At 42.3% G+C, this 24,549-nt stretch overlaps 3 protein-coding genes across 5 annotated transcripts in view; 1 reads left to right on the forward strand and 2 right to left on the reverse strand.

The window, feature by feature from the left end:
* Window positions 1–24,549, reverse strand: part of LOC5501806 (von Willebrand factor D and EGF domain-containing protein) — a 125,575-nt gene that overhangs the window by 17,750 nt on the left and 83,276 nt on the right. The gene's annotated exons all lie outside the window — the stretch shown is intronic.
* The window catches only part of LOC5500166 (tripartite motif-containing protein 45), a 46,059-nt gene continuing 27,372 nt past the window's right edge, over window positions 5,863–24,549 (reverse strand). Inside the window, exons 1-5 of one of the 3 annotated variants that reach the window (XM_048721327.1) lie at window positions 17,148–17,487; window positions 13,633–13,833; window positions 11,712–12,633; window positions 10,324–10,566; window positions 5,863–6,981 (exon numbers count right to left, since the gene is read on the reverse strand). In XM_048721327.1, the coding sequence (XP_048577284.1) occupies window positions 6,623–6,981; window positions 10,324–10,566; window positions 11,712–12,633; window positions 13,633–13,818 (1,710 nt within the window). In that variant the 5' untranslated portion in view covers window positions 13,819–13,833; window positions 17,148–17,487 and the 3' untranslated portion in view covers window positions 5,863–6,622. Of the gene's footprint in view, window positions 6,982–10,323; window positions 10,567–11,711; window positions 12,634–13,632; window positions 13,834–17,147; window positions 17,488–24,549 lie in introns of those variants that run through there. The other 2 variants (XM_048721328.1, XM_048721329.1) reach the window with 2 other exon arrangements.
* On the forward strand, window positions 19,181–24,543 carry LOC125559736. The gene is made up of 2 exons (XM_048721324.1): window positions 19,181–22,737; window positions 23,939–24,543. Exons 1-2 carry the CDS (start codon window positions 19,501–19,503, stop codon window positions 24,044–24,046), a joined length of 3,345 nt encoding a protein of 1,114 aa, XP_048577281.1. The 5' UTR covers window positions 19,181–19,500; the 3' UTR covers window positions 24,047–24,543.

Raw genomic sequence — 24,549 nt, forward strand, 5'->3', positions numbered from 1 at the left:
TTTAGATACGAGCTAAGACATAACACGAATAGCATAGGGACTTTTTGATACGAGCTAAGACATAACACGAATAGCATAGGGACTTTTAGATACGAGCTAAGACATAACACGAATCGCATAGGGACTTTAAGGTACGAGCCAAGACATAACACGAATAGCATAGAGACTTTTAGATATGAGCTACGACATAACACGAATAGCATAGGGACTTTTAGATACGAGCTAAGACTTAACACGAATAGCATAGGGACTTTTAGATACGGGCTAAGACATAACACGAATAGCATAGGGACTTTTAGATACGGGCTAAGACATAACACGAATAGCATAGGGACTTTTAGATACGAGCCAAGACATAACACGAATAGCATAGGGACTTTTAGATACGAGCTAAGACATAACACGAATAGCATAGAGACTTTTAGATACGAGCTAAGACATAACACGAATAGCATAGGGACTTTTAGATACGAGCTAAGACATAAAACGAATAGCATAGGGACTTTTAGATACGAGCCAAGACATAACAAGAATAGCATATGGACTTTTAGATACGAGCTAAGACATAACACGAATAGCATAGGGACTTTTAGATACGAGCTAAGACATAACACGAATAGCATAGGGACTTTTAGATACGAGCTAAGACATAACACGAATAGTATAGGGACTTTTAGATACGAGCTAAGACATAACACGAATAGCATAGGGACTTTTAGATACGAGCCAAGACATAACACGAATAGCATAGGGACTTTTAGATACGAGCTAAGACATAACACGAATAGCATAGGGACTTTTAGATACGAGCTAAGACATAACACGAATAGCATAGGGACTTTTAGATACGAGCTAAGACATTACACGAATAGCATAGGGACGTTTAGATACGAGCTAAGACATAACACGAATAGCATAGGGACTTTTAGATACGAGCTAAGACATAACACGAATAGCATAGGGACTTTTAGATACGAGCTAAGACATAACACGAATAGCATAGGGACTTTTAGATACGAGCTAAGACATAACACGAATATCATAGGGACTTTTAGATACGAGCTAAGACATAACACGAATAGCATAGGGATTTTTAGATACGAGCTAAGACATAACGCGAATAGCATAGGGACTTTTAGATACTGGCTAAGACATAACACGAATAGCATAGGGACTTTTAGATACGAGCTAAGACATAACAAGAATAGCATAGGGACTTTTAGATACGAGCTAAGACATAACGCAAATAGCATAGGGACTTTTAGATACGAGCTAAGACATAACACGAATAGCATAGGGACTTTTTGATACGAGCTAAGACATAACACGAATAGCATAGGGACTTTTAGATACGAGCTAAGACATAACACGAATCGCATAGGGACTTTTAGGTACAAGCCAAGACATAACACGAATAGCATAGGGACTTTTAGATACGAGCTAAGACATAACACGAATAGCATAGGGACTTTTAGATACGAGCTAAGACATAACACGAATCGCATAGGGACTTTTAGGTACGAGCCAAGACATAACACGAATAGCATAGGGACTTTTAGATACGAGCTAAGACATAACACGAATAGCATAGGGACTTTTAGATACGAGCTAAGACATTACACGAATAGCATAGGGACGTTTAGATACGAGCTAAGACATAACACGAATAGCATAGGGACTTTTAGATACGAGCTAAGACATAACACGAATAGCATAGGGACTTTTAGATACGAGCTAAGACATAACACGAATAGCATAGGGACTTTTAGATACGAGCTAAGACATAACACGAATAGCATAGGGACTTTTAGATACGAGCTAAGACATAACACGAATAGCATAGGGACTTTTAGATACGAGCTAAGACATAACGCGAATAGCATAGGGACTTTTAGATACTGGCTAAGACATAACACGAATAGCATAGGGACTTTTAGATACGAGCTAAGACATAACAAGAATAGCATAGGGACTTTTAGATACGAGCTAAGACATAACGCGAATAGCATAGGGACTTTTAGATACGAGCTAAGACATAACACGAATAGCATAGGGACTTTTTGATACGAGCTAAGACATAACACGAATAGCATAGGGACTTTTAGATACGAGCTAAGACATAACACGAATCGCATAGGGACTTTTAGGTACGAGCCAAGACATAACACGAATAGCATAGGGACTTTTAGATATGAGCTACGACATAACACGAATAGCATAGGGACTTTTAGATACGAGCTAAGACATAACACGAATAGCATAGGGACTTTTAGATACGGGCTAAGACATAACACGAATAGCATAGGGACTTTTAGATACGGGCTAAGACATAACACGAATAGCATAGGGACTTTTAGATACGAGCCAAGACATAACACGAATAGCATAGGGACTTTTAGATACGAGCTAAGACATAACACGAATAGCATAGGGACTTTTAGATACGAGCTAAGACATAACACGAATAGCATAGGGACTTTTAGATACGAGCTAAGACATAAAACGAATAGCATAGGGACTTTTAGATACGAGCCAAGACATAACAAGAATAGCATAGGGACTTTTAGATACGAGCTAAGACATAACACGAATAGCATAGGGACTTTTAGATACGAGCTAAGACATAACACGAATAGTATAGGGACTTTTAGATACGAGCTAAGACATAACACGAATAGCATAGTGACATTTAGATACGAGCTAAGACATAACACGAATAGCATAGGGACTTTTAGATACGAGCTAAGACATAACACGAATAGCATAGGGACTTTTAGATACGAGCTAAGACATAAAACCAATAGCATAGGGACTTTTAGATACGAGCCAAGACATAACACGAATAGCATAGGGACTTTTAGATACGAGCTAAGACATAACACGAATAGCATAGGGACTTTTAGATACGAGCTAAGACATAACACGAATAGTATAGGGACTTTTAGATACGAGCTAAGACATAACACGAATAGCATAGTGACTTTTAGATACGAGCTAAGACATAACACGAATAGCATAGGGACTTTTAGATACGAGCTAAGACATAACATGAATAGCATAGGGACTTTTAGATACGAGCTAAGACATTACACGAATAGCATAGGGACGTTTAGATACGAGCTAAGACATAACACGAATAGCATAGGGACTTTTAGATACGAGCCAAGACATAACACGAATAGCATAGGGACTTTTAGATACGAGCTAAGACATAACACGAATAGCATAGGGACTTTTAGATACGAGCTAAGACATAACAAGAATAGCATAGGGACTTTTAGATACGAGCTAAGACATAACACGAATAGCATAGGGACTTTTAGATACGAGCTAAGACATTACACGAATAGCATAGTGACGTTTAGATACGAGCTAAGACATAACACGAATACCATAGGGACTTTTAGATACGAGCTAAGACATAACACGAATAGCATAGGGACTTTTAGATACGAGCTAAGACATAACACGAATAGCATAGGGACTTTTAGATACGAGCTAAGGCATAACACGAATAGCATAGGGACTTTTAGATACGAGCTAAGACATAACACGAATAGCATAGGGACTTTTAGATACGAGCTAAGACATAACGCGAATAGCATAGGGACTTTTAGATACTGGCTAAGACATAACACGAATAGCATAGGGACTTTTAGATACGAGCTAAGACATAACAAGAATAGCATAGGGACTTTTAGATACGAGCTAAGACATAACGCGAATAGCATAGGGACTTTTAGATACGAGCTAAGACATAACACGAATAGCATAGGGACTTTTTGATACGAGCTAAGACATAACACGAATAGCATAGGGACTTTTAGATACGAGCTAAGACATAACACGAATCGCATAGGGACTTTTAGGTACGAGCCAAGACATAACACGAATAGCATAGGGACTTTTAGATATGAGCTACGACATAACACGAATAGCATAGGGACTTTTAGATACGAGCTAAGACATAACACGAATAGCATAGGGACTTTTAGATACGGGCTAAGACATAACACGAATAGCATAGGGACTTTTAGATACGGGCTAAGACATAACACGAATAGCATAGGGACTTTTAGATACGAGCCAAGACATAACACGAATAGCATAGGGACTTTTAGATATGAGCTAAGACATAACACGAATAGCATAGGGACTTTTAGATACGAGCTAAGACATAACACGAATAGCATAGGGACTTTTAGATACGAGCTACGACATAAAACGAATAGCATAGGGACTTTTAGATACGAGCCAAGACATAACAAGAATAGCATAGGGACTTTTAGATACGAGCTAAGACATAACACGAATAGCATAGGGACTTTTAGATACGAGCTAAGACATAACACGAATAGTATAGGGACTTTTAGATACGAGCTAAGACATAACACGAATAGCATAGTGACTTTTAGATACGAGCTAAGACATAACACGAATAGCATAGGGACGTTTAGATACGAGCTAAGACATAACACGAATAGCATAGGGACTTTTAGATACGAGCTAAGACATAAAACGAATAGCATAGGGACTTTTAGATACGAGCCAAGACATAACACGAATAGCATAGGGACTTTTAGATACGAGCTAAGACATAACACGAATAGTATAGTGACTTTTAGATACGAGCTAAGACATAACACGAATAGTATAGGGACTTTGAGATACGAGCTAAGACATAACACGAATAGCATAGGGACATTTAGATACGAGCTAAGACATAACACGAATAGCATAGGGACTTTTAGATACGAGCTAAGACAAAACACGAATAGCATAGGGACTTGGAAGGGCTAATTGTATTATTGACGCTAAGAGTGTCAATTTTGAGCGATGTTTTAGGAAACAAAGCTCCTTAAAGAAAACTTGGATTGACTCCGAGTAAGATTTCGCCTGGACTCGGAAGTTAAAGCACAAAGGTAACACAGGTTTTCGCGTTCTCAGGTTCTCTAAGCGGCCAGCTATAGAAACGTAAGGCACGTTTATAAGCTAAATGAAAATATACTTGATATACTTATCTGATACAGCCGCAACCAGTCTATTCTGGACCTATGAATTCAGAAAACTAACCTTACGTCTACATTGAACGCCAGTCACAAATCATTATGTTTAATTGATTATTCTTCACGTCTAGCGGCGTTTCCATATTAGTCGTTATTTAGCCTCATATGTAAAATGCAAAAATACCGTTAAAATGGCGAATAGTGACCGTGGTGTGAATTAACTAACGTTTGAGGCCCTCCCCCAAATCGCAGCTCAAAATACGTAACCCTCCCCCCAAACATACCAGCACTCCCCCCACCCCCCGTTAAATAATTACTCTTCCCTACAAATAAAAACTGTATGTGACAAGTTAAGGTGTGTCTTGGGCATGTTTTCGATAAAAAGTGGTTTGATTTTGGGATACCTTGATATACTAAAAAAAAGTAACAACTTTATTCACTGACAAAAGTGTCAATCTTCTAGCACGGCACACGTCTCGATAATAGGGACTCTCTTAAACGGGGTCAACAATTCACCGGAAGAAACTTTCACTCAGACCAACCATCACTATTATTCTCCCAATGACGAAGGCAGGGCCCCCTGAATGGTCGATGTCCGATATTCGTATATTCTCTCACTATAATGGCAACGTTTGTATGCTCGCGCATATTCTTATTTGAATAAGACGTAGTGCTTCGGTTGGAATGTATGTTCATCAGAACATATGAAACGGATAAACCACTACAAATACCACAGAGAAGATAGAACTCCAGGAAATTTCACTACACAAAAATGCGATACCCGAATTCTATACCCCAAAATACGTGACTTATTACCCCCCTCACAAGTGTTATAATGCCATAATCCATCCAAGAATAGGAGGCTACATACATGCAACTTTATTTGTCCACAAATTTCTATACATTTCAATAGGTATATTACATTATACATGTATATGATGTAAGAAAAAATAATATAAAAGGTGACGAGTGACCATGGTTAAAATGCTTAACCAGAGTCACCATTCAGGCCCTAAGGGAGTGTCATCCCTCAAGACTCAGGATACCTTAATTTAAGGTCCCCAATTGATTGTCATATAATCCCCCTTTACCCTCAGCTTAATTATTGAACAGACTTCTCCCCTAAACTATTTCACAATCTTGTATATCTAAAAGCCTTGCTTTAAATGGCTTATTACAGCAGTAATCCGTCACAGATTTTGAACATCAAAAATGCATTGTTTTTGAAAGCCAGTTAAAATAATCAAAACTTGTAAGCTGCACTGGTGTTATAGAATCCTGAACTAAGCTCGAGATGTACATACACACTTCAAATAAGGCTGCACTAAAGAATCCTTGTGCCCGCGTTGGCTCATGGGTATAAAAAAATGAGCAAATTCAAATTTAAAACTGATTTTTTTTCATCTTTTTTGTGCTTTTTACCACTTGCACTGGGGTTTTCATAACATGTAGTTTTGTGATTTACATGCTACCCATGATGCATTCGCGGGTCACAACACATGTATTTCCACAATACATCCTAATTCAAAATCAGTAATTTCATGACACAGTACCAACTAACAAATATTTATACATCTTTATGTCTATTGTCACTTTACAGGCGTTCAAAGCTGTATTCAGTCCACCACCTCGTGAAACACCTCCATTTCGTCGGGTGTGAATGTGTGTTCGCCAGCAAAGACGTCACACGGGCCATCAGATGTGGCGCCCTGGGGACGAGCGTACTTGTGTGGCTCCGTATAGGACGCTTTATTACCCCCCGCGTTGTCAGCGATACACAGGTCACAACCACCAAACCACGGATCACCACCAAACCACGGATCACCACCAAACGCCGGACCGATCCTTGTGTGGTCATAAATGGCGTATCTATCTGGCGGGTCCCTCAATGGCAACTTTTCAGGGCGGTAGCCATTCTTGTTACACAGCGTGAACAAGAATGACCTGCTGGAGGAGAGGCATTCACGGTCACTCACTTTGAAGAGCATAGAACAAAATGCGTCATTTTTATAATAAAAACTAGAATAAATACGACAAAAATTGTGTTTTGGTATATCATAACAGCTGAACTCGTATAATTTAAATTCTCAAATGTCAGAATTGTCACTTTTCGTTAGTATGACCAAATAATAATAAAAAAAATAGTAAAGAAGCTTCTATGCATTCATGAATTGTGTCTTTTCCAGTTAAGATCTGCTTCTTGCGACCCGCGGGGTTTCCACCCTCCAGATATCGGCACTGAAAAATATTACTTCCCGGCTTGCAGAAATGTCCAATTTTTTCATAAAGAGGGGGGAGGGGAGGGGGGAGATAGCCCTTTTCGAGGATAGAAAATAAGTTAAAGTAAAAGATCTTATAACCCCCATCCCATTTAAGCCCCTGTCTATAATAATTAAGCCCCCACCCCTGCCTGATTTGGGTTTTGTTTTTTTTTTTTGTACAAAGGAAGTAATATAAATACTTATTAATAGCATCTAAGACTTTATAGGAACCAAAATACCTAGTGTCGGATCTGAAAAAAATATTAAATAAGTCCCCTGTGTAACCAAGCAGGTTTCTTCGGCACTAAAAAGGAAATAAGCGACAGGGGCCTATCAGATATTTTACGATGATTTATTAGAGGCCGTTTTCGTAGCCTACCTGTAGGCTTTGATAGTTTTTCCGGCACTAAAACCCCAAAAACACAAAGTTCGAGGCGGCCGGATTATGCGAGCTCGAAATATAAATATTATTATATAAATAGTAATTCATATCTTTTGATAAATAAGATACTAGTTATCATAATATTATTATATTAAACTACAAAACTATTTTGTCGCGTGACATATCTGGGGACATTAATCTCTTACTCACAACCCTTAAATGGAGCTTCAATGGAGCCTTTCGGGAATGTAATTACAGTCACAACAAGGGTGAAAAGAATTATCTGCGAAATTCTTTATAGGTAAAAAAGCAAAAAGAATCATAAAACTATTGAGATGATTAACAGTAATGATACAAAACTCCCTGCTTTTGTATTAATTAATATCTGAGGCAATTCAACAGTAGGCAAATAACAGAATTACTAGAAAAATAAATTTGCCAAGATATCAGAAATTCTTCTAAATTGCTCGATTTTAATAACCTTTACTTCTAGTATTGTCCAAGGACAAATCTAGTTAGTAAATTGCTCGATTTTAATAACCTTTACAGCTAGTATTGTCCGAAGACAATTCTAGTTAGTTTGAAAACATTTCCCTGCACCAAACAGCAAAATTTAACGGGTTCACCTTACGTGTTGCAATGAAAGGGGCTAACAAACTATTTTTTATTTGTCCATCCGATCCTTTTATCAGAAGATATGCGTAATTACATATTTGGTGGAAGGGGGAGGAAAAAGTAACAAGTATTGTCTGCCAGAGAAGGAACCCTACCACCGCCCTACTTGTATTCGGTTCATAAGATGATGTATTGCAAACGGGCTTTGTCGGGTTCATATAAAAAAAGGACATCGTGACCGTCCACGGGAAAACGTACACTAAGGTTTTCAAACTCGTGGGCACGTGCACGGGCACACGCTGTTTAAACGGATTTTTTTTCCGTGACCACGTTACTTTTTTCCGTTGACACCGATTTTTTTTCCTGTGGCCACGGAAGGAAAAGCCGTGGGCACGCGGTAAAAAAGGACGTTAAAAAGAATTTGAAAGGCCGTTGACACGGCTGTCAAGATTCCGTGTCTACGAATCAAGCACACGGATCGCGAGTCGTGAATGTTGAACTATTCGGTTGAATCTTCCGATTTAAGTGAAAGTCGTTTTCACAACTTTGAGTCGTTGTGGTGGTTACGGCTTGATGTTAGGTAAACAATAAACACCGAAATCGGTATCAAACATTCACTGATCGTGGCCGCTCTAGTGAAATGGCACAGAAATAAATGAGAAATACTTATTCCTTAGAATCTGTGGGTTAATTTGGTGTGTGTTATGTAGCGATAACACGTAAATACAGGACGAGAGTTTTGTTATGAACTAGTCGCGGTTTCGGCTTCTTGTTAGAGAAAAAAAGAAACTCCGTTGTTATCAGACATTCGCTGATCATGACCGCTCTTGTGGGATCTTACAGATTTTATAATTCATCATATTCCTCATAATTCGAGGATTTACTTGATGTGTGTTATTTGCGGATATGTACGATAATGCGTAAATAAGGGCGAAAGTTGTGTCATCAACTAGTGGCGATTTCAGCTTGTTTTTAGACAAACTAGAAGCTCCGAAGTCGGTATCAAAGGTTTACTGATTATGGCCGCTCTAGTGAAATCGTACAGAAATAAATCAGAAATACTTATTCCTCATAATACGAGGATTTATTTTATGTGTGCTATATGTGTATATGTAAGATTGCGTAAATAAGGGCGAAAGTTGTGTCATCAACTAGTGGCGATTTCAGCTCGTTTTTAGACAAACAAGAAACTCCGAAGTCGGTATTTTTTAGCAATTTCGCGCACTTTTCGAACATTTTGTCGCTTGTTTCGTCTTCGTTGTTGATCATAGTTTTTCTTGTTTGATTTGATACTCGAGATGGTTGGATTTAAATACTTCGATATCGATAAACTAAGCTTTCTTATCAAGTATGCTCACTACTCTACGGCAATCGACGTGTTTATCTATGGAAAGAGGAGGAGGAACGGAGATAAACAGCGACAAAGAGTTGGCATTAGTTTAAAATTGATGTTTACTAACTTCCCGCGATTTAAGGGAATAATGCATGGTCAAACATAACGCGGACGCTTCAAAACTTTAACGTCCAGGATCCCGAGAACGTGATCATTAAACAGTTTCGGAGTTTAATGATAAAAGACTTAGAATTTTAAGCAGTTTAAGAGTTGAATGATGAATAAAAATCCTCATTGACCTTCATTCAAAATCTTTGCGGCCTATCATCCGATGTCCACGACGTACACTCGATCGTCTGCAATCCTCCATACGACTTTGAAAGCCGTGAACTTAAGTCTTCTCTACAGTTTAAAAAAATACTGAAAGTCGTGGGCTAAGATTGTGCAACCCGTGTCCACGTAAAGAATATCCGTAGACACGGGAAAAAAAATCCGTTTAATATCCGTTTGTTTTTGGCGTTTACACGGAAAACCTAAGTGTACGTTTTCCCACGGACGGTCACTCATGAGATGTCATCCTCCATCTCTTCCTAAGATTTACAAAAAGTAACGACACAGTTGAGGTAATGGACAAAAATAGGGCAAATGTTTTCTTTGTACAATAATGATCGGAAGTCCCGACCCTCACCCTGCTACGGCCCTTCTCGTATTCGTTAGTGTACTCACTTGTCCACGCTACGTCAGAGTAGCCACCAAACACGTATCGGCCCCCAACGCTCACGAGTACGATGTTCGGCGCTTTGCCGTTGCATTTTTCATGGAAGGTCCTGGCAGCCCAGCCATCTCTTTTTGCAGAAAAACATCTGACCCAGCGACTTTTTGGACTCTGCTGCACGGGCTGCAGGAATCCCAAGAGATCTCGGAGGTACTCTGGACCTTTGCCGCTGAGGATGGCGGACTTCTCAAGAACTGCAACGGAATTACACCATCCAGAGATATTATAGATAAAGGCTTGTACTTCATGGTATGTCCATATTGTATCCTTCTCCTCGTATTGAGCGATAACGAATTGGAAAACTAATCTTATGAAATACTTGCCTCGGGATAATCACGAGTATGTGTAAAAATTTGGGGTAAACATCAACAGAAAAATACTCAAACAGGAGGCAATTCCCTAAAAATAACGATAGAGGCAAACAAGAAAGTTGTCAATGTTCTCGACGTCACGTTGGATCTCGGGAACCAATCGTCCACAGAGAAAGCAATCACCCTAACAACCCTTATCAAGAACATTTCAATGCGGGCAAATAAACGTCTCAGCGAGATCTCTTCATCTGCAAAATGCTGAACAGAGCGGTGCCGGGATACCAACATGTGCTCGACCGCAGTGGATACCAGCACCGCCTGCAGTTCCAACGCCAAAAGACCAAGCAATAGGCAGAAACTGGAAATCACCCGTAAATCTGAGCGATGCAGCTACAACTACGCACTTACAAAAAGTTTGTAAATGCGCAAAAAGGGGACCCAGAGAAACCTGGAAATAGCCTGTAAATAGTCTGTAAATTGTCTGCAAACCTTTGGGATGGAACTAAAGCTTCCCATTGCATAGATTTTCCAGACTATTTTCAGGGTTTTCTGGGTCCCGTTTTAGCGCATGCTCTTGGCATCCCTTCTCCGAATACGGATTATTTCCAGTATATTTACAGACATTCAAAGACTTTCTGTCATTGTGAGAAGACTCTAAACAATCTACATACTATTTACAGACAAATATGGCAATTCCATGGTTCAGAAATATATCTAGTATATATAAAGTCCAATTTTCGGTTAATTTCCCGTGTATGTACAGGCTATTTTCATACACCGAAACATGACACAGCTAAAGGAGAATTTACCTTGGCCTTTATAAACTGAGATTGTCTTTGACAAAGAATCCCAATACTCCTCGTTCACGCCTAAATAAACACCATCCCCTCCATCCATTGTATGAACAGTACCGCTTTCGAACATATGCACGTGCTCGCGAAAATTGCGAACAAAGCAACAGCAGCTGTTACTGTTAGAGAGGATTACAGTTATTCATAATCAGGACACAACTGTATTGGAGAATTTACCTGTATGCTCAGATTCACCAATTGAGACTTGGCTTGATACATCAACTGAGATCTTCTTTGACATGGAACTCCAATATTCCTGATCCACTACAAGACGAACTCCACCCTCCATACAAGGCTGATCCACGGGTTTCTCTGCAAGACTCGATAGCTGGGATAGCACTTCATTCCTGATGGACAAGACATCCACATCATTTGCTTCCCTGCACATTCTCTCAGCAAACTCCAAACTGCTACGAGCACTTGCAAGTCTCATGGATAGAGTCTCTCTCTGGGCAGTCAGCTGCTTCTCTTGCTTCTGACAAGCTGACTCGATCTCCCCTCTAAGATAAGATCGCATCTTCTCAAGAGCCCCTATCTGCTTATCAATAAACTGATCCAGATCCCTTCTGGCCGCTCGTTTATTTTCGTCCAGATGTTGTTGAGCCTTTTCAACCAATGCCATCGCCTGTTCAATGTCGGTGAGTTTTGATGTAACTTTTTTTGCTCTTTCCAATATTTCTTCTTTCTCTCGAGCGAAAACATCACTTGTGAAAAGGTAGTCATGATTTTTATGATCAACAACGGTGCAATCTCGGCAAATCACTTCCTTACAAGATTCGCAAAACAGTTTCAGCTTTTCACCCTTGTGTTTGGTGCAGTAGGAAGTTTTGCTCATTGCAAGTAACTTTCCGCTTTTGATCTCATCAAGACTGAGGATAGTATGGTGTTGCAACGGTTGAAGTCTCTTATGAGCCGAGATACACTGCTCACAGACAAAGTGATCGCACTCGTTACATCTCCCTTGGGCAGGCTCGCCACTATCACACATTTGACAAACAGTTTTCTTCTTGGAGTCTTCAGATGTGAACAAAGGAAGAACAGAGATAATACTATTGATCATAAAGTTCACCTTCAAACTCGAAACATCAGCCGGGGAAATCTAAGAGGAAAAAAAACAGGTTTAATAAAATTCGCATATCACCATTTAAAAATCAAAAGGGAGGACAATTTTAGATCAGCCTTATTGTGGTCTATGCTACGCTGGATTGTATTAATATAATAATTAATTCTTATCATTTAACTGTTTAATACTCATAAACTATTAAAAGAATGGATATAAATTTCTTGTGGAAAGAATTCAAGTTCACAGTGATTCGTACATATTTAGGGAAAGTTCATTTATTATCCCGAGAGGGGGGTGGGGGTTCGTGAGGATTTTGATAAAAGTAAGGAAAAAATGCCCCACCCCTCGAAAAAACCCGAAGAAAGAAGGAGCAAAGAAGGGAACAGCAACGCCAATGTTGAAGGAACGCGAGCAAGGAATTCGCTGAAAACATTAATTCGGAAAAAGTGAAGGCACTCAATTTCTCAAATGTGCGACTAAATCCAGGTTGTCAACCTGATAAGGGTTGTTGCTATAATTGACACAGAAGAAGCAAAAAGGCTTTTTGTTCTTCTCCACGCGAGAAAAGCGCAGCAGGAGAAAAAAAAAGAAAGAGAGAGAGAGGAAGACAGCTTGTAGCATTAGAGCGTTTTGGTAATGATTTCAAATATGGAACATAAGCATATAGCGGAAACCATGAATAAAAAAGGTGTATACAGGTTTACATAGCATCGATGAAACGTAGTTTAAGTCTGATTTGACACTTGGTCAAATTATTTAGAAGGGACAACACTCAAAGAAATCAGTGACCCCCCTTTTTAAAATCCACACACATTCGGCACCTCCACCTTTAGACCTCAGAAATTTCTCAAGGCCCCGCCACAGTATCCTCACGCCCCACCCCTCCCTCGGGATAATAAATGAACTTTCCCTTAGTTCTCAATTGAAAAGCACTATGTTGTTTAAATCAATTTGTTTGTTGCAGCAAAACGTTTGTTACACAAGTTGTGCCAAGGTCATTTAACTAATGGATGTATTTTTGATATGACAGATTACCTGGAATCCCGCCTTACAGAGGGGGCACACAAGTTTACCTCTCCCTTCAGAGTGCACTGCCAGCTCTTCCAGGCAGTGCCGACAAAATGAGTGGAAGCAAGGGAGTACTCTAGGATCGTTGAAGTGCTCTATACATATAGAGCACGTCACCTCATCCTCGAGGCGCCTGCTGGCAGATGTTGCCATTTCTTCAAGAAAAAACTAGAAAAGCATAAGAAAATGGTTATTCCATTGCTACTCATATCAGCCTTAAAAACACTATCAATATCCCTGAGAATTCTCTTATTTCTGTGATGATATACATAAAAAACAATGAATTATCAGCGCTGGAGAAGTTGCAGTCCAAAGCAGTTTTGGGGTAGGTATTCAATGTTTATTTTATTGTATTATTTTCGCGATTTTGGTGCAAGAAAATCAAACAAAACAATTGGAATTAAAATGTGCTTTCATGTTCAGAACTGTAACAAACTGTAACAGAAACATTCGTGAGCTTATTAAATTTTAACGCATCCCAATTTTCATGAAACTTAACTTTCGCGTCACTTTTTTTTTCACGAAATTGTTAAAACCGCAAGATTAAAGTGACGCGAAGATAAAGAAGAATAAGGTATACTATACCAATTCTGCACCTGTTGGACATATATTCTACCTTATGACTAGGTGAAGCGAAGATATTAAGTTTATTTCCGAGTGGTGGAAACAATATTTTACGAGTGAGCGCAGTGAACGATCTTGTTGACAATTTTCAGCACCGGGGGGGGGGGGGGGGGGTTGGGGGAGGAGGAGAGTGTAACACACATTAGGGACCTTCCCTAATGGGTTGAACCTTTTTTTCATATTGAACCATGAATCACCCTAAATGGTAGAAGAAAAGCTGTCCTTCAAACAGTGGAATGTTTGGTAATTAACATGTCTTTCTCTCGCCGAGTGTCACAAACTGTGCGCGAAAATAAGGCCTCCCGGATTTTGTGTATTTGTCAGTTTATTGGCTATGAACCCAACGCTTTTAGAATACACCAACTAGAGGTCTATCACAAATCATGCATTCCGATTGGCTGAGCTACTAATGGTCTATTAGTGATAGACGATGAGTAGAGAAATTCTCGGGAAAAAGGCGGCTGAATCGCGATTTGACGAAGTTAGCGACGACTTAAGGGACGTCCCTGCTTCAATAAACTATAAAGCAAGTCAGAAGAAAAAGTACCAAGGAAAGATAGAACTGGAAGACACAAATGCACACGCCAATCAATCGGCGCAAACGACAGTCGAATTTTCCATTTCGTGTATGTATTTCTGTACAGGACCCGAAATGATCCCAGGACCCGAAACGATCCCCAAAAGTTCCCCAACTGATCCCGGGACCCGAAACGATCCCCAAGAGTCCCCGAAATGAACCCCAAGGAATTGCAGTAATGGACAACAAAAGGAATGTGTAAGGATTGGCTTTCAGTTTTAAAAACAATTGAAACATTTAGCTTTATTTATGTTATTAAAAGGAAATTTACATTAACTAAAACTATAGTATTAAGATATTAATATACGACTGCGGGGGAAATACAGTGGTTGAGTCAGAAATTGGGGTCAACTAACAATTCCTGTGATAGTAATTTGAAGAACACGGTGTGGATAAAAATTATTTTTACATAACAAGCCAAAAAGAAAGGATAGGACATGCTGCTTTTCATAGGAAGCGAAATGGGTTAAGGTTATTTTTTTGCATGTTTTTATTCGGCGAATGAAAGACCTATCCTATCATGAGATCATGCCGGGGTGTACGCACGACTACATGAGGAAATTCAAAACTCACATAATATTGCTTTCAACAAATGCCACATCCTCTTAATATTTTGCATCGGTAGTAGATGGGTTGTTTGTTCGAGTGTATTACTCAGTGTGCTTTTGTCGTCCCATCTTCTCGGCCAAACCGGCTGCCTAAATATAATGTGTCGGTAAATATTCGCTCGTGTAAACAAGAATTTCGTGGTGAAATACATGTTTGGTTGTCAAATGAATATTAATTTTTAGGGGTGATGTTTACCGGAAATGAGAGTCATGTGTCGGAACCGCAAAATGTTTAGAGTGTGATGGAAGGTCGAGAGTTTGGTTGATCTGAGCAAAGCTGTGCTATGTTTATGCTGTATTCCTTTCAGTAGCAATTGAAAGTTGTGTATTTGTTTTGGACTCTGTTTATGTGTTTAACGCCGGGCAATGTAATAAATAGAAGTATTGTATTGGAATTTAATATTTTTAAGTCACGTTGTTTAGAAATTGAGTCGCTGTTAACCCTTAATTATGCTTCAAGAATTGCAAGTATTTCTTCTGCTTTCCCTTTGTCCATTACCGCAATTCCTTGGGGTTAATTTCGGGGACTCCTCGGTATCGTTTCGGGTCCCAGGATCATTTGGGGTACTTTTGGGGATCATTTCGGGTCCTGGGATCGTTTCGGGTCCTGGGATCGTTTCGGGTCCTGGGATCATTTCGGGTCCTGTACATTCCTACTAGCCAACTAGCCCGACTTTACGCTCAAATGAGCGTCTAGTTTACAATAAGTTTACATTTTGCAGAATGGAAGCCAATCAGAGTTTATTTATCCAAGAAAAGAAATAAAGATGAGCTTAATCGCTGTCTCCAAGTATTTTATGCTTTGGTTCGGCAAAAGAATGGCAAATACAATGGTTTATTTGCAAAGAAACTTAGGACAGCTCGCATACTACTAAACCGTGCTTTCTAATTCGGCCTGGTCACAAGTGAGTTGAAGTTATTCTCCCGTGTTTCCAGTCTTCTCGGATAAGGACACTAAACCGGAGGTCCCGTCTCTTCAAGCTGCACTACATTAACCTGAACCGAAGGGACGTAAAAGAACCACTGGGGACGCAATAAACCCTCTGGCAGTGACCACCCCCAGTGACAGTGCTTACAATGCTTACTAACAATACACTCAAGTGTCCCCCAATTAGTAGGGGTCTTATCCCCGGCTAGAGGTTGTTTATGACACTTTAATAAAGTTTCTATCTATCTATCTATCTATCTTAATTAAGCTGCTTAGTGAGGCGGCACCGAGCTTGGCTAGTCAGTAAAGGCTGACTTCGACAGCACGATTCAGTCGCATGCGACCTGTCTACGACATGTCTTAGCCCTGAATAAACACTACGACTTTTTCAGTCGAGCATCGTAGCCGAGTCGTAGGTTGATTTACACGACCCGAGTTGTAGATGTGTTGCGGGCAGTCGCATACAACTACATCGTGCTGTTTAGATCAGCCTTAATAAATCAAGTATAGATTTCCAATTAGACATGCGAAATACAAGTCTTTGGGAAAAAAGTAGAATAAACATAATCATTTCGAATTCCTCGAATGTTTCGTAAATCGAATCGAAAGCGGAAGTGAAACTCATTTCATGTCACCTCTTCAGCTTTATCACGCCGAAGACAAATGAATAGATTCATTTTTAGACGCCTTACAAATAAAGGAACAGCTAATAGCTAAAATAGGGTGGAAAACGCGATATAAATACCTGTTTCTTGTCGAAATCTTCTCAGACGAATCCTAACTTACAATGGAAGCGTCTGATCAACCCTTCGGGAAAGACGCAAAGGGATCTAGACCCTAGTCCCCCACGCAGTCACTCAGACCGCCCCCTGTCACGCAAGGCGAGCTCAGCAGTCACATGCGGAACCAAACAAAACAGAAGCAAACAGCGATGACTTTGATCGCGAAGAATTCTGCATCTCAGATAAGGCTCAATATTTTCTAGTCTTCCTAGACTCGATTATTTAGCTCAGTTGAAATTGGACTCAGGCGCATTACGAGACACAGATCCCCCAGAGGTCAGAGCGGTCGCGTGATGCTTGGACAGGCCCCACACTCAAGCCCCTTGAGCCTGAATTATTCTATTTTCTATTACTATATGGTTGCCAGGGCGCTAAGACAAGCATTTACTGTCTATGGTTGCCAGGGCGCTAAGACAAGCATCTGTCTATGGTTGCCAGGGCGCTAAGACAAGCATTTACTGTCTATGGTTGCCAGGGCGCTAAGACAAGCATCTGTCTATGGTTGCCAAGGCGCTAAGACGAGCATTATGGAGGGATATGGTTGCCAGGTGCTCATTATCAATAAGTGAACCTTTTGTGTCTTTATTGAAAATACTATCGGATTTTTTTTTATAAAAGACGGTCCCTCTGTTTAATCAACGCCATTTCCCTGGTTCTACATCTGCTTGGACATGAAAGCGCAGCGTTTCTGAATATATTTTGCAGTTTTATCTGTAGATAGCACAAATCAAACTTAAATAAAAGGGAAGCTATTGAGCCATTGCATTAAATGGCAGCGTGATTGGCCTTCTCTAACATGAACCTTAATATCTTCAAGGTGTTCAACTTCTTAAACAAGAGATGTGAGCGTGCCCTTCTCATGAGACGCAACCCCCGTGAGGTGACCTGGACTGTTCTGTATCGCCGCAAGCACAAGAAAGGCACCCAGGAGGAAGTGTCCAAGAAGCGCACCCGCCGTAATATCAAGTTCCAGAGGTCTGTACAGGGTGCGTCTCTTGACAACATCCTCGCCAAGAGAAACCAGAAGCCTGAGGTCCGCAAGGCGCAGAGAGAGCAAGCTATCAGGTGACTAGGTTAACCATGTTTACCCATGTTTAAGGCACATTTTGCTGTGAACTTATCACATCTTATAAATGGAAGATGGAAGATGTATAGCAGATACTGATATTAACAACACAAATTTAATAGAACCTCAGGAAAACAATAGGCAAAACTTGTGTACCAACTATTTTTTTTCTTTTCTATAGCAATTTAAAGGTATAGCTTTAGAAATATGTTAAACTCTAATTAATGCTGTAATCAGCTCAGTAAGAAAACAGGAATGTCTTTAAAGTTAAAATTGAATTTCTTTAGGAAAAAAATGAAAAAAGCTTTTAAGCTTTAATCATGCTCTACTCTGTCGATACAAATATTTCACTCAATGTTTAAATGCCAAAGTGTGTGCATTTTGTCATGTTTTAAAGAATGCAATGCATTATGGGCTAAGGTCATGCTTTTGGACAGTGTTTTTTGTAAATATAGACCAGAAATAGTTCGAATAGCACACGTTCACAGCTAGGTCAATTCTACTGTTTTCTTTTGGATTTCGATTGTAAGGAATATCTCCATTCTGATGACATGCACTCTTTTTCTAGCACTTTATTAAACACATAAAAAAAAGTTGCAAAGGAATAAGCAGAAACATACCTTGATCAGGCTATTTTAGGAGCAATAATTGGGAACATGCATTTGTTGTTTCGTGATTGTGTACGAGGCCATGCGGTGTCTAGCTACATAGTATCTTATTTCAATATCTCAAGTTAATGCTTTTGGGCAAAACTATCTACTCTACACTGATTGTCTATCCTTGTGTTTGTTTGGAGACCCAGCATTTCTGTGATGTCTTATTCATACTGGTTGAGACAAGTCTATGATAAAATCTAATCCAACTGAGAAATGTAGGTTATAGGTTGTTTATTCGATTGTGTATGCTTTTATCATATTGCTGATTCTGCTTGTGATTAGAGCATTGTTTGGATTCCCTGTGGAAGGACTGGGACTAGCCCGGTCAGAACTCATTGTAGTTCTTTATCATTCCGTTCGTTCATGTAATAAAACATCATTGCAAACAGGAAAAAGAAGCACTCTTATCTATGATAAAGAACTACCTACCTCCCAAAGACATTGAGGAACTCAGATACAGGATAACCAAGCAGAAAAGAAGCAGAAACAGCCCACAACAACAGCAAAACGTCAACACGAAAATACGGCCGCCATCTTGGATTTCACTGAAGCTCCAACTACAAACCAAACAAGCCTTTTAAAAGCCAAGAAACCATGCCAAAATTCAAATGCCCCTTCCCAGGCTGTGAATATGAAACTGAAGATGTCAAAGATGAACTAGCAGCAGTTTTAATCTCAGTTCATTCCAATGGAACCCACATAACCAACCAAACCCCAAGCACCCCCAACCAAACAGCAAAAGTGGAGAAGGTCCGACGGCCCACAGTTTCCAGCGCCGGAACGAGTGAGGAATGGTCTTATTTCATGACTAGATGGCAAGACTACGTCGAAGCCACAAAGATAACAGGAAAAGACAAGACTATCCAGCTTCTGGAGTGCTGTGATGAACATCTTCGCAAAGACCTCACACGAAACGCAGGGGGGTCCCTAACAAACAAAAGTACAGCAGAAGTCCTAGGGGCCATAAAGAAACTGGCTGTGCGTGAGGAGAATGCCATGGTGGCCAGAGTACAACTTCACAACATGCGACAGGACAGAGATGAGCCCATCCGAAGTTTCTGCGCACGACTACGTGGCCAGGCAAGCGTTTGCAAATTTCTCATCACCTGCCCCAACTGCAACACAGAGGTCAACTACACAGAGAACATACTCCGTGACGTTGTCACCCGCGGTCTGGCCGATGAGGAAATCCAGCTCGACCTCCTTGGTGAAAAAGATCAAGAAATGTCACTCGAGGATGCCCTAAAATTCATTGAGGCAAAGGAGTCGGGGAAACGGTCAGCGGGGCGACTACTACAAACACAAGGCGCCGAGGCCATTCGAAGCCAATATCGCAACATGAAGCAAAGCGAACACAAAAATCGTAAATCCTCAGACCAACATGGTACGGGAACCTGCAATTACTGTGGCAAACAGGGCCACGGTGTCAAGGCCCCACCCAAGATCAGGAAACAGGAATGTCCCGCATATGGAACCACCTGCCAGTTATGTGGTCGTGCGAACCATGTCGCAATCATGTGCCAAAACAAAGACAAACCACTTGGTCAAAGCCCCCACCACGTGACCGATGCAGGAAAACACACAGAAAACGCAGTCTTCGATGCCCTCTGCAGTGTGAACAGCTCCAGCGATGATCATGCCATCCACGGCATCTCCCTGGACCATCACCTCTACGACAACCTTAGCAATCGCTGGATTCGTAGTGCATCACAGCCACAACCCTACATCTCGCTTACCGCCACCATACAGCCAGACGACTACACCGCCCTCGGTTTTCACCCAGTGACTAACAAGCCAAAATCAGCCCAACTACCTGCCATGGCAGACACCGGGTGCCAAAGTTGCCTCGCCAGCTTGAGTGTCATCCGCCGCTTCGGGCTAAATGAAGCAGATCTCATACCAGTAACTACACGCATGCATGCAGCCAACGGCACTGGCATCCCAATACTTGGAGCCGTAATCCTACGCCTGACAGGCAATAACCAGCCTGGATTGGAAGCCAAAACAAGGCAGATCGTCTACGTCACCAATGAATCTGACCGCCTGTTCCTAAGTCGGGAAGCATGCAAAGACCTCGGGATTATCTCAGAGAGCTTTCCTACGGTTGGGGAAAGCCTATATCACCCAACCAGCGACAGCGCCGCCATCTCGTCCAACAAGGGGAACACAATGGACACACCCGACAACTCATGCACCTGCCCACGACGCCAGATGCCCCCACCTAAGCCAACGGAGCCACCATTCCCTGCAACAGAAGACAACAGAGCAAACCTACAGGAATGGCTCCTCGATTATTATAAGTCCAGCACATTCAACACCTGCGAACACCAACAACTTCCCCTAATGGATGGCATACCAATGAGACTCATGGTCGACCCCGAAGCCGAACCCGTCGCCCATCACACCCCCATACCGGTACCCCTCCACTGGCAGGAGGAGGTGAAGGCCGGCCTAGACCAAGACGTGGCACTCGGCGTTCTTGAGCCTGTCCCAGTCGGCGAACCAGTCACATGGTGTCACCGCATGGTAGTCTGTGCTAAGAAAAATGGAAAGCCCCGCCGGACCGTTGACTTCCAATCACTCAACCTCCATGCCACACGCGAGACCCATCACACCCAGAGCCCATTCCACCAGGCACGCTCAATACCCTACAACACGAAGAAAACAGTCTTTGACTGCTGGAATGGATACCACAGTGTGCCACTACACCAGGATGACCGCCACCTCACCACATTCATAACCCCCTGGGGAAGATACCGCTATAAGACAGCTCCCCAGGGATACATCGCCTCCGGTGATGGGTACTCCCGACGGTTCGATGAGATTGTCTCCCACGTGCCAAACAAGACAAAGTGTATCGACGACACTCTCCTATGGGAGGACGACATCAACAGCAGCTTCCACCAGGCAGTCAATTGGCTTGACCTCTGTGGTCGACATGGCATCACACTCAATCCAGACAAGTTTGTCTTCGCAGCTGACATTGTCGAGTTTGCCGGGTTTGAAATTACACGTAACAGCGTACGCCCTTGCCAGAAATACCTGGATGCTATCCGAAAATTCCCCACACCAGTTAACGTCACCGACATGCGGTCGTGGTTCGGACTGATCAATCAGGTATCATATGCCTTCGCTGCAACCGAACGCATGCTGCCATTCCGAGCATCACTCAAGCCTGGCACCCAGTTCACCTGGACCAAAGAGCTTGACCAGCTATTCGAAGAATCCAAGTCTATAATCATCAGAGAAATCGAGGACGGCGTCTGCATCTTTGATAAATCAAAGCCTACATGTCTAGCAACTGACTGGTCCAAAACTGGCATCGGCTTTTGGCTACTTCAAAAACACTGCAAATGCCCCTCCACGGCCCCATTCTGTTGTCGCAGTGGATGGAAAGTGACATTAGTAGGCAGTCGCTTCACTCACGCAGCAGAATCACGCTACGCCCCAATCGAAGGTGAGGCTTTGGCTGTGGCCGATGCTCTGGACAAGGCTCGCTTCTTTGTCCTAGGCTGTAGCAACCTAATTGTCGCCGTTGATCACAAACCCCTATTGAAGGTATTTGGTGATCGGTCCCTTGATGAAATTCCCAACAGCCGGCTCAGGAACCTCAAAGAGAAGACCCTCCGTTACAAGTTCCGCATGGTCCACATCCCTGGAGCAAGACACAAAGCTGCGGATGCCATCTCACGCCACCCAACGGGCTCAACAACCCCTGAAATGATGACGCTGCCTGACGACATAGCTACCATCGATGCCTCCAACAGCCCTCACCCAGCCAACGCTGCCCTCGCAAGCCTTCGCACTAGGGAGCCACCAGAAGAATCCTGCTCCTACGGGATCGACAAAGAGCTGGTATCCTCAGCCACATCCACCCTCAACACCATGGCCGTTACCTGGGAGACGGTGAAACTAGAAACCACCAGCGACCAAAATCTCCACTCCCTGACCGCCATCATTGAGTCCGGCTTCCCAGAAGCGCAGCACGACCTCGCCCCAGCACTCCAAGAATACCACAGATTCCGGCACGATCTCCACACCATCGATGGAGTCATCCTTTACAAGGATCGCATCGTCATTCCCCCAACCCTACGAGAGGTGATACTGAAAGCACTCCACTCTGCACACCAAGGCGTGACATCCATGACTGCCCGCGCCGAGTCATCAGTCTTTTGGCCAGGAATCACACCTGCCATTGTCGCCTTACGGGAACGATGCTCCTACTGTAACCGCATAACACCTTCACAGCCAAGCGCCCCACCCTACCCACCAATACTGCCAGCCTACCCATTCCAATGCATCTGTGCTGACTTCTTCCACTACAAAGGCAGCACTTACCTGGTAGCAGTGGACAGATACTCTAACTGGCCAATCGTCGAAAAGGCTCGTGATGGCTCCGCCGGCCTAGTAGAATGTCTGAGGCGCACCTTCTGCACCTTTGGCATCCCTGATGAGTGCGCAAGTGACGGTGGACCAGAATTTGTCGCCAATCCTACACAGCAGTTCCTCAAGGAGTGGGGAGTCCACCACCGCCTATCCTCAGTAGCGTTTCCCCACTCCAACAGTAGAGCTGAAATAGGAGTGAAAACCGTCAAGCGGCTCATCACCAACAACACCGGCCCACATGGTGAACTCAACACCAATGCCTTCCAACAAGCGATACTTCAATACCGCAACACCCCAGACCCAAGCACCAAGCTGTCACCAGCACAATGCATATTCGGCAGACCAATCAAGGATTCAATCCCGATCCTCCCAGGGCACTATATCCCACACCCCACTTGGCGGGACACCCTTGCCCTCAGAGAAGAAGCTTTAAGGAACAGACACATGAGAGCAGCAGAGAGATGGTCACAACATACAAAGAGACTTCCCCCTCTTGCCATAGGACACCACGTGAGGATCCAGAACCAGACAGGCCCCAATCCAACACGATGGGACAAGACAGGCATTGTCATTGAGGTACGGCAATTTGACCAATACGTTGTGCGTGTCGACGGCTCCGGAAGGATAACCCTCCGTAACCGGAAATTCCTACGGAAATACATCCCTGTCCAAGCACCACAGCCACCACGGATACTCAACGATGACCTCAAATTCATCAGCCGAGCAACCCAAGCAAGACCGAAAGAAAGCCTAACCAAACTCCCAAAAGGCACAGCAACAACAAGCCCCACTGGAATTTCCGTGGAAACACCCACACGACCTAGCCCCCCGCTCACGAGAGACACTGGGCCAGGAACTGGGACAACAGGCAGTGATACACCAACCAGACCACCAGAAACTGAGCCAGGATCAGCGGAAGCATCCGAACCAGTAAGCCCAGCCAAACCACCATCCAACCCCCCACTCGAGAAGAAGATACCCTTAGCCCTGAGGAGGCTACAGGACTACAACAAGAAAGGACTACTTGAACAATGAACACAAACATTAGTCAAAAGGACACATTGTTATATTGTTATGTTATATATCAGTATTTATCATCCCCACCATGCAGGAACACTAAATACTTGGGGGGAGATAGAGCATTGTTTGGATTCCCTGTGGAAGGACTGGGACTAGCCCGGTCAGAACTCATTGTAGTTCTTTATCATTCCGTTCGTTCATGTAATAAAACATCATTGCAAACAGGAAAAAGAAGCA

The sequence above is a fragment of the Nematostella vectensis genome, chromosome 14, assembly GCF_932526225.1.
Source record: "Nematostella vectensis chromosome 14, jaNemVect1.1, whole genome shotgun sequence".
Classification (NCBI taxonomy): Eukaryota; Metazoa; Cnidaria; class Anthozoa; order Actiniaria; family Edwardsiidae; genus Nematostella; species Nematostella vectensis.

Bases quoted from the DNA above. Each gene is read 5' to 3' on its own strand.
- LOC125559736 (XM_048721324.1), top strand. From the start codon at position 19,501: ATGCCAAAATTCAAATGCCCCTTCCCAGGCTGTGAATATGAAACTGAA. The intron at 22,738-23,938 runs TCCTACGGGATC...GTAACCGGAAAT, and splicing joins AGCCACCAGAAGAATCCTGC to TCCTACGGAAATACATCCCT.